This window comes from Galendromus occidentalis, unplaced genomic scaffold (assembly GCF_000255335.2).
Source record: "Galendromus occidentalis unplaced genomic scaffold, Mocc_1.1 scf7180000077484, whole genome shotgun sequence".
Taxonomy (NCBI): Eukaryota; Metazoa; Arthropoda; class Arachnida; order Mesostigmata; family Phytoseiidae; genus Galendromus; species Galendromus occidentalis.
This window is the reverse complement of record NW_003805472.1, coordinates 551,893-564,869: the sequence shown is the minus strand read 5'-3', so window position 1 is coordinate 564,869 and position 12,977 is coordinate 551,893. Positions and strand designations below refer to the sequence as shown.

The 12,977-nt window shown below is 53.2% G+C and overlaps 1 protein-coding gene across 1 annotated transcript in view; it reads right to left on the bottom strand.

Annotated features, from left to right (window-relative positions):
• Positions 1–661: 661 nt before the first annotated feature.
• Positions 662–12,977, bottom strand: part of LOC100904669 (LIM/homeobox protein Lhx1-like) — a 33,288-nt gene continuing 20,972 nt past the window's right edge. The window contains exons 5-7 of the mRNA XM_029112142.1: positions 7,514–7,706; positions 1,330–1,464; positions 662–852 (exon numbers count right to left, since the gene is read on the bottom strand). Of these exons, the coding sequence (XP_028967975.1) occupies positions 662–852; positions 1,330–1,464; positions 7,514–7,706 (519 nt within the window). The remainder of the gene's footprint in view (positions 853–1,329; positions 1,465–7,513; positions 7,707–12,977) is intronic.

Sequence of the window (12,977 nt, the reverse complement as noted above, 5' to 3'; positions counted from 1 at the left end):
CGAGATAGGCGACAGCGTCAGCGACCACCGGCTGCGTTCAGACTCTTGATAATTCCATTTAGGATTCCGTGTCGCATAAGCGTTTTGGAGATTGAACGACTAGGCTACGTTGAGATACGTGTTAGGGGAGACAAGGCTGACCAGGAAATCCGGCAAGAATCCTGACGCACTCGGCTGCTCTGACTGCGGTCATTCGGGTCTAATATTCATTGTCAAACTACATTTTGATTCGCTCAGTGGATGCGGAGGTCGGCTCTATCTGGAGAACCTTTTGAGATTCAGCCGCGTATCCGTTGAGATTGGATAAATTCGAAATCTCGCTGGAACGAGTTTGATATGTTCCTTCTTATCTACAGTGACTTTCCCCTATCTCGGACAACGGCGGAGCGAACTCTCGTGGAGCTCCAGCTTGCGATTCATTCGACCGACCGAATTGGGATAGGTTTCACACCTGGTCTCTCCATCAATTCGTCGACCGAAGGCTTTCTCTACGCCAGACCGGATCGCAAGCATAATATACACCATTCAATCAACGACTATCCGCTAAACTCGACCTTTTCAATATTTATGTACAGATCTATCCCTGAGGACGCTCTCTTTCAAACAGTGTGGGTTTTTCTGTATTCTCCCGACGCTTCTCCGACTACTAATGCTGCTTCGTTCACCAAACGGAAGGATCATTCGCGCCCGGCGTGGAAAAGCTGCCACCGGAATCGCTCCTTGGCGGCTGCCCGTACGGCGCTTCTGATCCCTGAAGGCTCAACACCGAGTCAGGACTCGAACGCTGTTGGATCTCAGTCGCGTGTTGTCCTTGCATGAACGCTGTCGCGTCGTTCGGTGATAGAACCACACCTGAAGAAAACGGAATCTGTTTTATCATCGCTTCTCGCGACCGTAAGACCCGCGAGAGGGTATAGACCCAGTAAGCCGAAACTTTTACGCCAAAACCCAGAAAACCGAAACCTGGAACGCCGAAACCCAGAACGCCGAAATTCGTCTAACCCGTGAGAGCCAGTCACCCGAAACTGGACCAACTCCGATCGGAAGCTCCGTTTTGAGAGAACTTCCCACAAGGGGCAACCTCCATTTTTGTCGGCGGATTCGGGTTTGAGTGTAGAAAAGGATATTCAACGCTCGGGCTTAGAGAAGGTCAGCACATTTATCTCCTCGTGAAAGATGGATGCCATTGAAAGGGTCAAACGCCTATGATCGGACAGACAACCGAGCGCCAACCTACATCGACCCAAGCGAACCTGTTCCCTGGATTCTCTCCCAGGAGCAATGTTCCACTCCGAGGAGGAACATCATGAAGATCGAGTGAGTACTAACCATTCCTAGGCGAGAGACTGGGATTCGCAGCGTGACCGAAATGAAGTCCTTCTCCTTGTTGTCCGGGGAAAAAGTCATAGAAGCCAGGGCCCTGACCCCCATTTTGCGAATAGCCAAACTCCTGGTTGGACGAATCTGGAAAGAACGGAGAGAGAGTCAGATTCGATCGCCCGTGTGGAAATAGATTTTCTTACAATCGAGTCTCAGTGCAGAGGCTGATTTTATTTCCTCTCTCGTTTCGATGTATGTTTTCCCGACTCGTTTTCGAATGTCGAGCTCAGATATTCCCCCCTTCCCCTTCTCCCGGGGGAATCAAGAGTGGAGTCTTCAGGAGATACCACACCCTTGAAGTGGACGAGCACGTGTTTCTTGTTCGCTCGCGGCTCGTCTGGGAAAAGCAAACATGTTCATAGGTGGTGTGTACGAGAGTTCCACGTGTGTGTTGAGTACAAGGAATGTCAAACGAAGAAGAAGCGACAACAAATTTACACTGTGCTCTCAGATCTCGGAACCAGCTCGTGGAAAGCGGGTTCGCCTCCCGTGTCCGCGTTGAGACGCTCCGCCGACTGGCGGCAGTTTATCTCTGCAGGACTACCGGATCGAAGAGAAGTTCATCAGTCATCGAGGGTTAATCAATGCGGAGATACTTAAGCGCGATCTTTGGAGCAGCGTTTTTTCCCCTCCTCTCCCCCGATTCTACGAAGCACCCGCGGTTCCTCCGTTGACTTGTCTTATCAGACAGCTCTGTCCAAGTGATCTATGGTGGCAGCGAACTGGCAAGCCGAGTCGATCCTGGGCTGCGGGTAAGTTTCGACCAGGGTGACTCTCCGAACCGACTGGACCAAGCATTCTCCCCGAAACTATCGAGACTCGTATATTTCGCTGGCGGCTTCCGATAAAACTCCCCCCGTTGTCGTCCAGGATATCAAGCTCAAAATTCAGCCGTGATTTCCGTTGTTGAGCTCACTGGACCAAGAAAGCTTCGCTTCTTGTGAAGAGCCGCGCAGCTCTCCGACAGTTAGGACAACATTCGGACCATTTGACACCGCCGAGGCACTCGAAGGTGATGCCTAGAGTTCGCAGCCTAATGAAGACGATTGCCGGTGGACAGTCTGTCTCCGGCTCGCTCGTGGGGTCTGCGAATCGCAGATGCAGCAGGTGGCGGCGGTGCTTATGAGGAATAAATAGATTCTGTCAGAAGGGTTGATCTTTCCCTCCAGCACAAAGGCCTGTGGGCACTGCGGGGCGTCTTCGTTCTCCTGCTCCTCATCGTCGTCGTCGTCCTCCTCTTCGCTGTCCCTTTCGTCTTTCCATGTCGTTTCCCCTCCCAGGTTCGCACCCTCTTTCGGGCTGGCCACAACCCTGTCACTCGAACACCACCACCACTGCCGCCGCCGCCACGAGCAGGCGGCTCCATCTCCATGGGCGACAATTTGCAGTCCATAGACAACCACAACGCCTCCAGCAGACTCTGTGAGCAGTAACGCCCTCGACAATATTCCCCTTTTTCGAACACATCCGAGCAAACTCTTGTGGCGGCCGGTCGTCCTCTCTATCTCGCGATGCCGCTTGTCTCCGGGCGTACCTCTCGCGCTAACTCATTTTACGGGCGCTAGGGGACCCCGCGCCCAAGCCCTCCCCGCCCCCCATATTTCCCCGATCTGCGTTTGTCGACAGTGTTTACTTCATACACACGATTGAATTCAATTACCCGCCATTCCCCACGGTAAATTACTGTGCTATTCTTCGTAGGCACGCTCAAAGGTTACCGCGATCTGGTATGGCTTCGCGACCACGGGTCCGGGGTGTCCAAACCACAGCTAGACTTTGCAGGTGTAGCAAAGCTCCATGAGCTGCGAAAAACTCGCTACGCCATCCCCGTCGAGTGGCACCGCGCTCACAGTAGACACATCGGAGCATTCGACCGGAATGCGGATCACGTACGAACTTTGGGATCTCAGAGCTCCGAAAACACATGTATTCAATAGCCATGGCTCGATCTGTCTTCAAGAGGACGGAGTGAAACGCCTCAATCGCTCTACAAATGTTTCAAATCGGGGCGTTCGCCAGCTCGACGATTCCTCGGTGTCCTCGCGACTCAGGGTCGGGAGATCGAGGACAGTCCACGGAGACGTGCGAATACCCGGAGGAGGGCGTTCGCCGTTTCCACGATCTTAGGGTGTTGAGGGCTTCTGCAGATTACTGAATTTTTCAGTTCCACCATCGCTCATGGCCTATGGCGAGGAAAGCCCATGGTGGAACCATCGGATGAGAGGGTGCCGCCTGTTCCACAGGCTGGCTGGCGGGCTGGATGTCTGTTTGCTCGTTCGTTGAATTGCCCGCCGGTTCATTCGCCTGCGGTTGGCAGAATTTTCTCTCTTTTTTGAAGGGTCTTCAATGACGGCAGCACGTGTCCTTCGACCGTGATTGCATAGAGAAAAGAGAGTCCCACGGGCTTCAGAGCGACCGCGGCGGAGTTGTCTCGAGGCGACGCTCCGGGAGCTGTATCGCTGGTTGGTTTCCCCGAGCCTGTGAAGCTACCTGCTCCGATGGCAACTCTGTGACGGTCGGTTGACGAAGGTGTTCGCTCTTCTTTTCCCCCAGCGATTTATCTCTTCAGATGGCTTTCATTCATCCCCTCCGTCGAACAGTAGTTGTTTCTCGCTCCTTTGTCGTTGCCATCTCTCATCCTTTGCCGAATGTGGTCCATGACAAAAGGCCGGCAGTAGCCAGAGCTGGGCGACCATCGCGTAAAAACGGTTTTTAACTCGCCACTTCGCGCGTGCAGGACGCGAAGGGGATGTTTCGGGAGGCGAGAACACTGAATAGAGACGGACATTGGTCAAATTTCTTCTGTAAATAGGCGAAACCACAAGACTGGGATAATGACGACCGACGGCAGCACCCACGGTACGCAACCTGTAATTTCGGGCGGCCGGTCTCTGTTATTAGGGAGGAGTGGAGGAGGAAAGAGAACAGCTTTTTCACACTTTGACACAGAATGAATTCTGAGGTGAGGTGAATGTTGAAACTTTCTCGCTGTGTCTTCATCGACCACATTACTATCTTCCGGTGGAAGAGCTTTCATGGAAATCCACAGATTCTGATAGTCGGTATGCGGCCTAATCTGATTCTGTCGATCAAAGGGGGGACAATTAGGTTGAGAGCAAGTCTCAAGCGCCTGGCTCGAAGCATCGACTGGGACAGGAGCGCCTTTCTTTCTCTCTTGATTCGTGTGGCGTTGAACTTTATTGAGCTGTTTCCCTCCGATTCATATTTCGGACTGTTCTTCTGCTTTTTTTTGTTGTTTATTCGATCGTCTACTCGCTACCTTCTTCGATGGTAAGGATCTTTATTAGTTCAGCCAGGCGTTGTTCTTTGTGTCCACGTTAGGTCCGAGAAGACTCAAGCCCCATAAAACATCGACGGGAACAGACGCCGACGGACGCGTAGAAGAGTTCTAGTCCGAGGTAGGCACACGTCCTCTTTTAGTTCCGTGTAGGGCACGAGACCAGTGGGCATAAATCGTCGAAACGGCAAATTTCTCTTCGTCCCGTTGTCATACAACGATGGCAACGAACAGCATTTGATTGGTACTTGTTCTTCTCCGCCGATGTCTGCGCAGAATAACGACGACTAGAGCAAGCAACTGATCAAAATGACGACACAAGGATGTTGAAGATTTCTGAGCAGAAAAAAACGAAAAAAAAATTCGGACCACACCCCGACGGGTCTGGTCGGGATGCGTTGTGTCCGTCCGTCTGTCCGTCCCCCTGTGTGAGCGAACAGGCGAGTGAGCGAGAAACACAGAACGAGACGGATAGACCGAACGAAACACATGCGTACAGGTGGACGTCGGGCTGGACGTGGACGAGTATAAACGGACTGCCTGCTGCTGCGGGATACTTTCGTCGAAACCGCAGGCATCAACGTCCGCATGGTTGATTTCTGCTGCCGCAGCTCCTGCACTGGTGCCCAAGACGAAAATGTCTGATACCGAGATCACCTGTATCAACGACATCGTTTCGACTGCCTCACGATTCCCTCTTGTCCCCTGATCGGCTCATTGACTTTCAGTCTTCCGTCGCGATCCAACTCCGAGCAGGAAAGTGGACACATACCATGGAACCCTTCATCATGGAGTTCCTACTCGTCGAGACCCGTGCTTTGTTTTTCGTTTTTTTCCTTGCGCGCCTTCCTTCGTTAGTTCTTCGTGGACAGACACGGCTACCGCATGGCTGTCGGAGAGAACGTCGCTATCTGGACCGTACAGGCCTAGGCGTGCAGCTACGGCGCTTTCGGTGGCCGCTCGGTTGGTCTCCAGTCGGTGGACGTGAGTTGGAAGAACTAAGTCAAGACCAGTGCTCCTTGTCGTCGCTCCTCCCCGACTCGCTTGCCATGCCTCTTACCCCTGTACTTTCTCTTTGCTCCAAAAGGAGAATTTGCATGTAAATCGAGAAAAGAGGGGCACGCAGGGGGCGCTTGCGAGTTTTCTTCTCCTCGCTGAACTCCCATTCTCTTCCACATCCTCACCGGTCGCCCTTTGCGTTGGGCAATGGTGGCAGTCGACCATTCACCGGCTTATGGATCTCATCACCGCCCTCCCTTTGGACTCCTGTCGACCTATTCCGGCTCTCTGTTGGATCGTCTTGGAGTCAGTCATTCCGATCCGTATTCCAACGTATACTATACGTGGTACAGAAGTCAAGACGCGCTCAACGGAGATTCCCGGGGGAGGCTTCTCTCCGTCTCTCTACGTTCTGGAGATGGTGCTCAAAGTGGTGGTCGGTGGTGGTCGTCGTCCGTCATCGTCGTCGTCTCATTCTTCTCCTCAGTTGAACTCGCCCTGGTAGTCTCTTCGGTGGCGGTACTGTTTGAGTATCAGCCCCGTTGGAGGGAGTCAGGAGGACAAAGTGGGAAAATGGGTGGGCGGTCGTAGGAGAAGAGGGGTGATATTTTTCACGGGACAACATCCGGTTTCCGGTTAGCTTGAGGCGGCAGGCGACCGAGCAAGCAGGCTGGAGTCTCAGCTCGCACTGAACCAGTCAACAAACCGAGCAGCTCCTCCCTAGCAGGAAGTACCCGTCATTTGTTTACAAAATAACCTGATTCATCCAGCAAACCAGCCAGCCAGTCGGTTATCCGACCGGGCCGCTTGTGTTGTCTTATCGGTGCTTGCGACTATGCGGATGGGGGGGGGGGGCGAGGAGAACGAGGAGGGCGACGTCGAGGAGGGCGACGATTGCAACGATAGAAAGGATATCACGGAAAATCAGACGATGTCGACATGATAAAACGTGAATGGAAATCGAGGTATGCCGAGGGGACGAACGTAAGGGTGAAAATGCCACCGATGCTCCGTCAGATCACAGCAGCCTCGAAAGACGTACATTTGTTGTCGTCCCCAACTCGAAAGGCTTCCGTGCCGCCCCTGAAGACAGATGTACACCTGTTCGAGCCTCATCCCGCAGCGCGCAGTGAGGCCGTTTACGTCGGCTTCGACGACGAAGACTTCGCCTTCAGCTCGCGCCTCATGACTGTCGTCATCGTTGTTGTTACAGCTATTGTTGCTATCGTCGTCTCGTCGTCGACACCGTGCCGTCGGTGTGGAGGCATTGTTTTGGAATTATGCCGCCAATATGCCAGGGAGGAGCTTCTCAGGTCCCTCAACGAGAAGGTACCTCTCAACAAAAGCGTTCAGGCCTCCGCTTAGACGAAGCCGAAGGAAGAAAACGTTGGCAAGACTTCTGTTGCTCGTTCGCTTTGTCTGCCGTTGGCTTCAGGCGTCTGTGCGGCAAGCAGGCATTCTGTCCGTGCGTGCGTCCATACTTCTGACTCCACATACGTCTTCTGTCGAGCTGTCTGAAGATTCGTCCGAATCCTTCGGCTTGCCTATCCATCTGTGCGAGGAACGAGAACACTTTCGGCCCGTGGTGCCCCAAAGCCATTTCGTATTTTTTAATTAACTCCGCGCACAGAACCACATCGGCAGACAACTGAAACTAGCGGAAAGTCCGACAACATGGACAGGATACTCGCGCTCGCCAGGACCATCCTCAGCTGCCGATGGGTTTTGTTGTAACTCAAACCCAGTTAACTTACTGACTGACTGATGAAGTGATATTCAGTTTGCTGGGCTAGCGAACAGAGCCGCGTTACGAGCCGACACGAATCAGAAACTCACCCGAAAGGTATCCGAAGCCGTTTTGGGGTCCAGTTGGGAGATCAGGCGGTGAGTCGTCTAGGGGATCGGGGCTCATACCGGGCCTCAAGGACCTCATAACCCGGCGAGGACTTCGGAAAAAGTGACGTCGAGGTCCCAACGTTGAGAGTTGCTTCATCCGGCGTTCTTTCGAACGGCGATTCTGGAACCAAACCTGTCGAGAGACGTCGTCTTTAGATCGGGTGTCCACGTTTGGATCGGAACGGAATGGGTCCTTGCCCACCAGGCCCAAGGGGGCTAAGCCGAACACGGGACGGGGTTCTCTCGTGGACGGAACCGTCGGAAGGGGGGAATGGGGGCGGGGGGGGAATCTCTCGCTCGCTCGCCCGCCGGCAGCGTTCGCGACGAGGAAGGAAACCAGCCGAGAGGGGGGTACTGAACGAAGGCTGGTGGTAGTCGCCGTGTGGGTGGGTAGTTGAGTGACTGGTGGGCTTCGATAGAAGAATGCGACTGATAACGGCCCAGTCCAAGATAAGAAATAAGCCGAGCCAGCCGATAAGGCGCTAACCGGTGAAGCCCAGACAGGGTTAGCGAACGCGTCCGACTGAGTGAGTGTTGGGAACGAATGGAGAAACGACCGGGCGAGCGGCCGTCCGGTCGAGCGACCTGAGCCCGACCGAGAAAGGGGTGATTTCGCTAATCAGAGCTATTGTCACCTCAATCGCGCGCGCCCAGACACCCAAGAGGCTCTTGCACCAACAGAGTGACTTCTCTGATCGGTGACACTGTAGGTTTTCCTCTTTTTTGTCCGGCTGTCTGCTCTCTCGTCGGTCGGACAAAAGCAGCTCCGCGTAAGCGACTCGGATTTCATGGACCAGGTCTCAACAACACTGGCGCCACGCTCGTGATGCATGACCATGTGATTTGTTCGTTTCCGAGTTTCTCAATGAACGGCCAGCAGCTTCGAAGATTTTTCCCAGAGGATTCCGCACGGATTTTCCCTCTCGTCCGAGAGACTCGTCCGCCGGCCGGGAGGTGTTGCTGGCAACGAGCCAGCCAGCCAGCCAGCGAGTCCGGCAGAAGTAAATAATTTCCCGCGTCCCGACATCAGAAGATGATTGTCGGACTGGTTCTGCTCCTGGGCTCGCAGGTCGCGGCCGCGGCTGTTAGCAGACGAGCAGGCAGCGAGCGCTTTACGGTTATGTGTGCAGTGGCAAACCGAAATCGCCTTGGTACGCCTCGAGGAGACGGCCTCGTATAATGTTTATAGGCGAGTTGCTACGTTGCTCGGTCAACTAGATGAGGAGGGAATCTTCACCACCACCATCATCATCATCAAGAGCAGCAGCTCTACACACTACAGCAGCTACCCACTACTCCGACCATCAGCTCGACTACAACGAGTGCAAAGACCAGCATCACCGTTCAGGCCGTAAAATCTCGTTCCTTCATAGTTGCAACGAACGCCGCCGCGGCGAGCTTGCACAACGCGATCGAGGGAAGTACGGGACGAGAGGACGACGGAAGGTATAAGCCGTTCGTCGGCTCCATGCAGGAGGCGGTATAGACTCAACGGAAGGATGCGAGGAGATGAATCTTTGGAACTCCATGAGCGTCACCGATTCTCGTTTTCAGGCCTACGATGCTCAGAGACGCAGGAAGCTCCGGGAGCTATGGCCAGATCCGTTTTCGGTGACATCCGTCGCGAAAGGTATCGGGTCGTTTTGCGCTGGACAGATTACCCAGGCAGATGGAGCTCGGGCTCCATTAAGATAAGCTCCGACCGTCCCGTGACGAATCGGCGAACGGAGTCATAGTGCATCTCCGCAGACCGACCAGCAGCGCGGGCAATAAGCCGAACGGAGATATTCACTTGCGGTAAAAAATTGCTCGAATTCGCCACGGTCTTTCGGCTGGGCGAGTTACGAGCCCGCGCGAGTTCAAGTAGTTCGTAACTCGAGTTGTTCAAATCGTGGGCGCGTGTCTTCCATTCATTCGAGACTCGAAGTCGGGGTGCAGCCGCCGCTGTTGCTCCCGCCGAGGATATGAAACGTCTTCTCTAAAACAAATACAACGCCCCCTAATTGAGCCCAATCATGGTTCTCGACAACACAGCAACAATGAGGTAGCGGGATTTTCGTCGGAATTCTCACGGTGATCTCGCGATCGAAGACGCGGTGCCCCGACTCATCGTGCCAATTCTCAGCACACTTTCGGAATATGAGAGGCATCCCACTCCGTGATGAATGATCGTAGATCTTTCCACGAGGTTGTGATAAATGGATGTCAGGATGGAAGCATCGATCGAAATGATAGGGACGCGAATCTCTGCGGACTTCCAGTTCAGACAGCATGCTCGTTCGTTCAGAGGTAGACGAGAGTTCCCCTCGTCTTGGAGTTGTTCCAAAAACAGACGACGTGCCGGATACCGGGCCACCAACCAATGGGTGGAAGAAAGCCGCTTCGCTCCGCCTCGCGCTGCTCTAGGGCCGAGGCCTATTTGCTGCCTGACTGAATGGGAATCAGCCAAACGCTGTGGAAGGTGAAAATCCAAAACCTTGACCCAGGCTTGCAGTATGCACCTCGAGCCAGAATCGTTTCGCTTTAGGGAGATCCAACTACGCTATGGATTCTCCTTCGCTCCAAGGGTCGAGTTTGATTCCAATATTTTCCACGGAATGATTCCGATATCCATGGTGGATGATGTAATCGTTCAAAATCCCGGGGAGCTGTGCGTTGCTGAAAGGTGTATCGAGGTCTCGGAGAGAATTTCCTCCCGATTCCCACCGCTAGGGGAAACTATTTGGAGGAGCGAACTCCCCGCGGTATCATCTAGAGCTCGACAGCCGAATCACTGAAGTACACAGTAGCCAGAGGAGCCGCGTCGCGAATCGTGCGATGTCCTACGGAGAGCCCGAAGCACGACCGCAGTCTATATTCTTCCGCCGATCATTGACAGCGCTGGCATGGACGTCTCACAATTTATCCTGTGCTGGCCTTACATTATTCGGAAAGGTACATTACGCGATATTTCCGTGTCTGGGAGTTTCAGCATTCGTCGCGCGACCTCTGGCGTTCATGTCGAACAGAGATCGGCGCGCTGAGCTAATTCTGATGGGACGAACCCGATAAGAGATCGAAATCTCTTGACGAGAGCTATTCGAGGTGATAATCGGCTGAGATGAAATCACCCCCCCACACAATGTAGACAGTCCGCGAATTTCTCTCCGATTCACCCGAAATGTCTTCCCGAGTTCGTGTGTGTGTGTGTCTGGTTCGGCATTGTATACCAACAGAGAAATAGAGAGAGAGAGAGAAGCGCGCTCTGTTTTCGCAGGACTTCCGACGAAGCCTCCTGCTCTTAGAGAGTCTCCAGTCGGAGACGAAAGAGAGCGCGACGGCAGTGATTCACAATGCATCTCAAACAGGTCGCATTCGTCCCCGAAGCTATACGACATCCGAATGTGCGACGTTTCAATATTCGGGAGCTTGGGATTTACGAAGACGTCTGTCTGCTGAAGTCTCGTTGCGTGAAGCCTTCAACTTTTCCTCCGGATTTTCCCCCAGCGACCAAGGATTTCCGGGGGAATAATTTCCTCAAAAGCCCGCTTCGGAAAGTAGAGGGAGGTGCGGTCATCTGCATGAGGTCCGTAACGATCCGCGAAATTGCATGATTTTGAATTAGTTTGCGAAAAATCGGGACCTCATCCCGGAGCGCTACCTGGGCGCCCTACATCACACTTCCACCTGTCATTGTGAGTCGCGTGTTTGACCTCGAGCAGAATTTTTTTCAGCCAGAATCCCATGCTTTCGGAGCGTATGACGGCGCAGCCTCGAGGCATTTGAGCACCCACAGCAAATTAATAGCTTTCCACTGCGTTACAGAGAGAATTTGAGAGTGGGCACCTCCTCGCAGGTTTCGACCGCGGCTTCCTCTCTCTGGCGTCCTCCCTCCACCCCGCTCACTGCGTTCTTCTTTTTTTTCTACTTCTTCCATGTGTGCTCCCGGTAGTTGTATCGAGTCGAGGCCGGCTCCCCGTCGGACTCGCCATTCGGAATGAGGAGGTGGGAGTCGTTTTGAGGGCTATGAATTTTGTTTCACGCTCACACACTCACAAAAAAACCTCGGACACAGGGACTGCAGAAGAGGAGGGAAAAATAAATCGTTCCCGTTCCCAATCGGCTGAGAGAATGCTCTCGGTCCGCCCTGGGCGATCCACCTTGTGGAGACTGTTTTTTTCCTCCATCGCGAGGAGCGAAAAGAAATGAGACAGAGGAGAGGAGCTTGGCCGCTCGCTGAAAATCTTCTTGTTCCTCTCATTCCCATTACGAAACTTATAGCGCTCCGTTTCTCCGAAGCGGGTCACCACCGCAAGAGTTGCAATTAAAGAGCTTATGCTCAGGATGGAAGTTTGCGGGGCGTTGCCGCTCCCGTTGACGAGTGCTTCATTCAGGCTGCCGTTTACGGTTCGACGTCTAATAACTCACGTAAATGCCGGCTACCGTAAAACAACTGCTTCACGGATGTGTTCTCTTTCCTATCAGAACAACTGAGACAGGGAAAGGTTCGAAGCTCGCTTCAAGTATTCGAAGTTCGAAAACCGCTCGCGCACATCCTGTTCGAGAGAATGTCGAAACGAGGACGTAAAATGGATCTTTTTTCAATGTCTCTCGATATCAATCCGGGCTTTCTTCGAACTACGCGGTCGCCCGAGGGAGGCGGATCGAACGACCCCAGGGTTCAAAGCTAGTGGGACTCACTAAACCAGCCTGACCTTTGACCGAGATGAAAATGAAATGAAAAAAAGAAGGTCCGAGGAGATGCGGTTGCTTAACAAGGTTACAACTTCAGCTCTGAAAGAATGGATCGAGTGAAGTTCATCTGCAGACTTATTGCTCATTGTATTCTCACAGCGTTGCCAAGCGGACGCCCAAAACCTCCACGTGGATAGGAGCAGAACTCAGACAGATCCGAAAATCCGGAGTTTGAGTAGAATTGGGGACCGTTCACGCTCATTGATTGTGAGAAGCGTCGCGGCAATCCCGAATACTCACAGCGCGGATTTGTGCGATCCAAAGTCGAGGGATCATCGATAGAGAAACGGAAAGTCTCCGATGGAATATCCCAGACTGAACATCCGATATCCCTCGAATCGGCTGTCGTTTGAGTCGCTTGTTTTCGATCATGTTTTCGAACCACACTTCGCTCCCGTGACATAACTTTATTTATTCCGCTTGTTTACGGTGACATTAGATTCGCCTGGTCGTCATGGAAGCCGCCTGCTTAGTCGTAAACCGCAACGTTTACACGCAGTCGACTATTCCGAATTCGTACTGAGTACGTCTGTTTGGGCTCGGGGCACTTATATTCCGACGAGAGCACGTTTCCGCATCGAAAAAGCGAGCTGTCAGTCTAGAGACAATGATTGATGTCGCCAGCAACGTGAGCGCACGTCGTGCAGTCTAAATTGGATATTATGCTTTT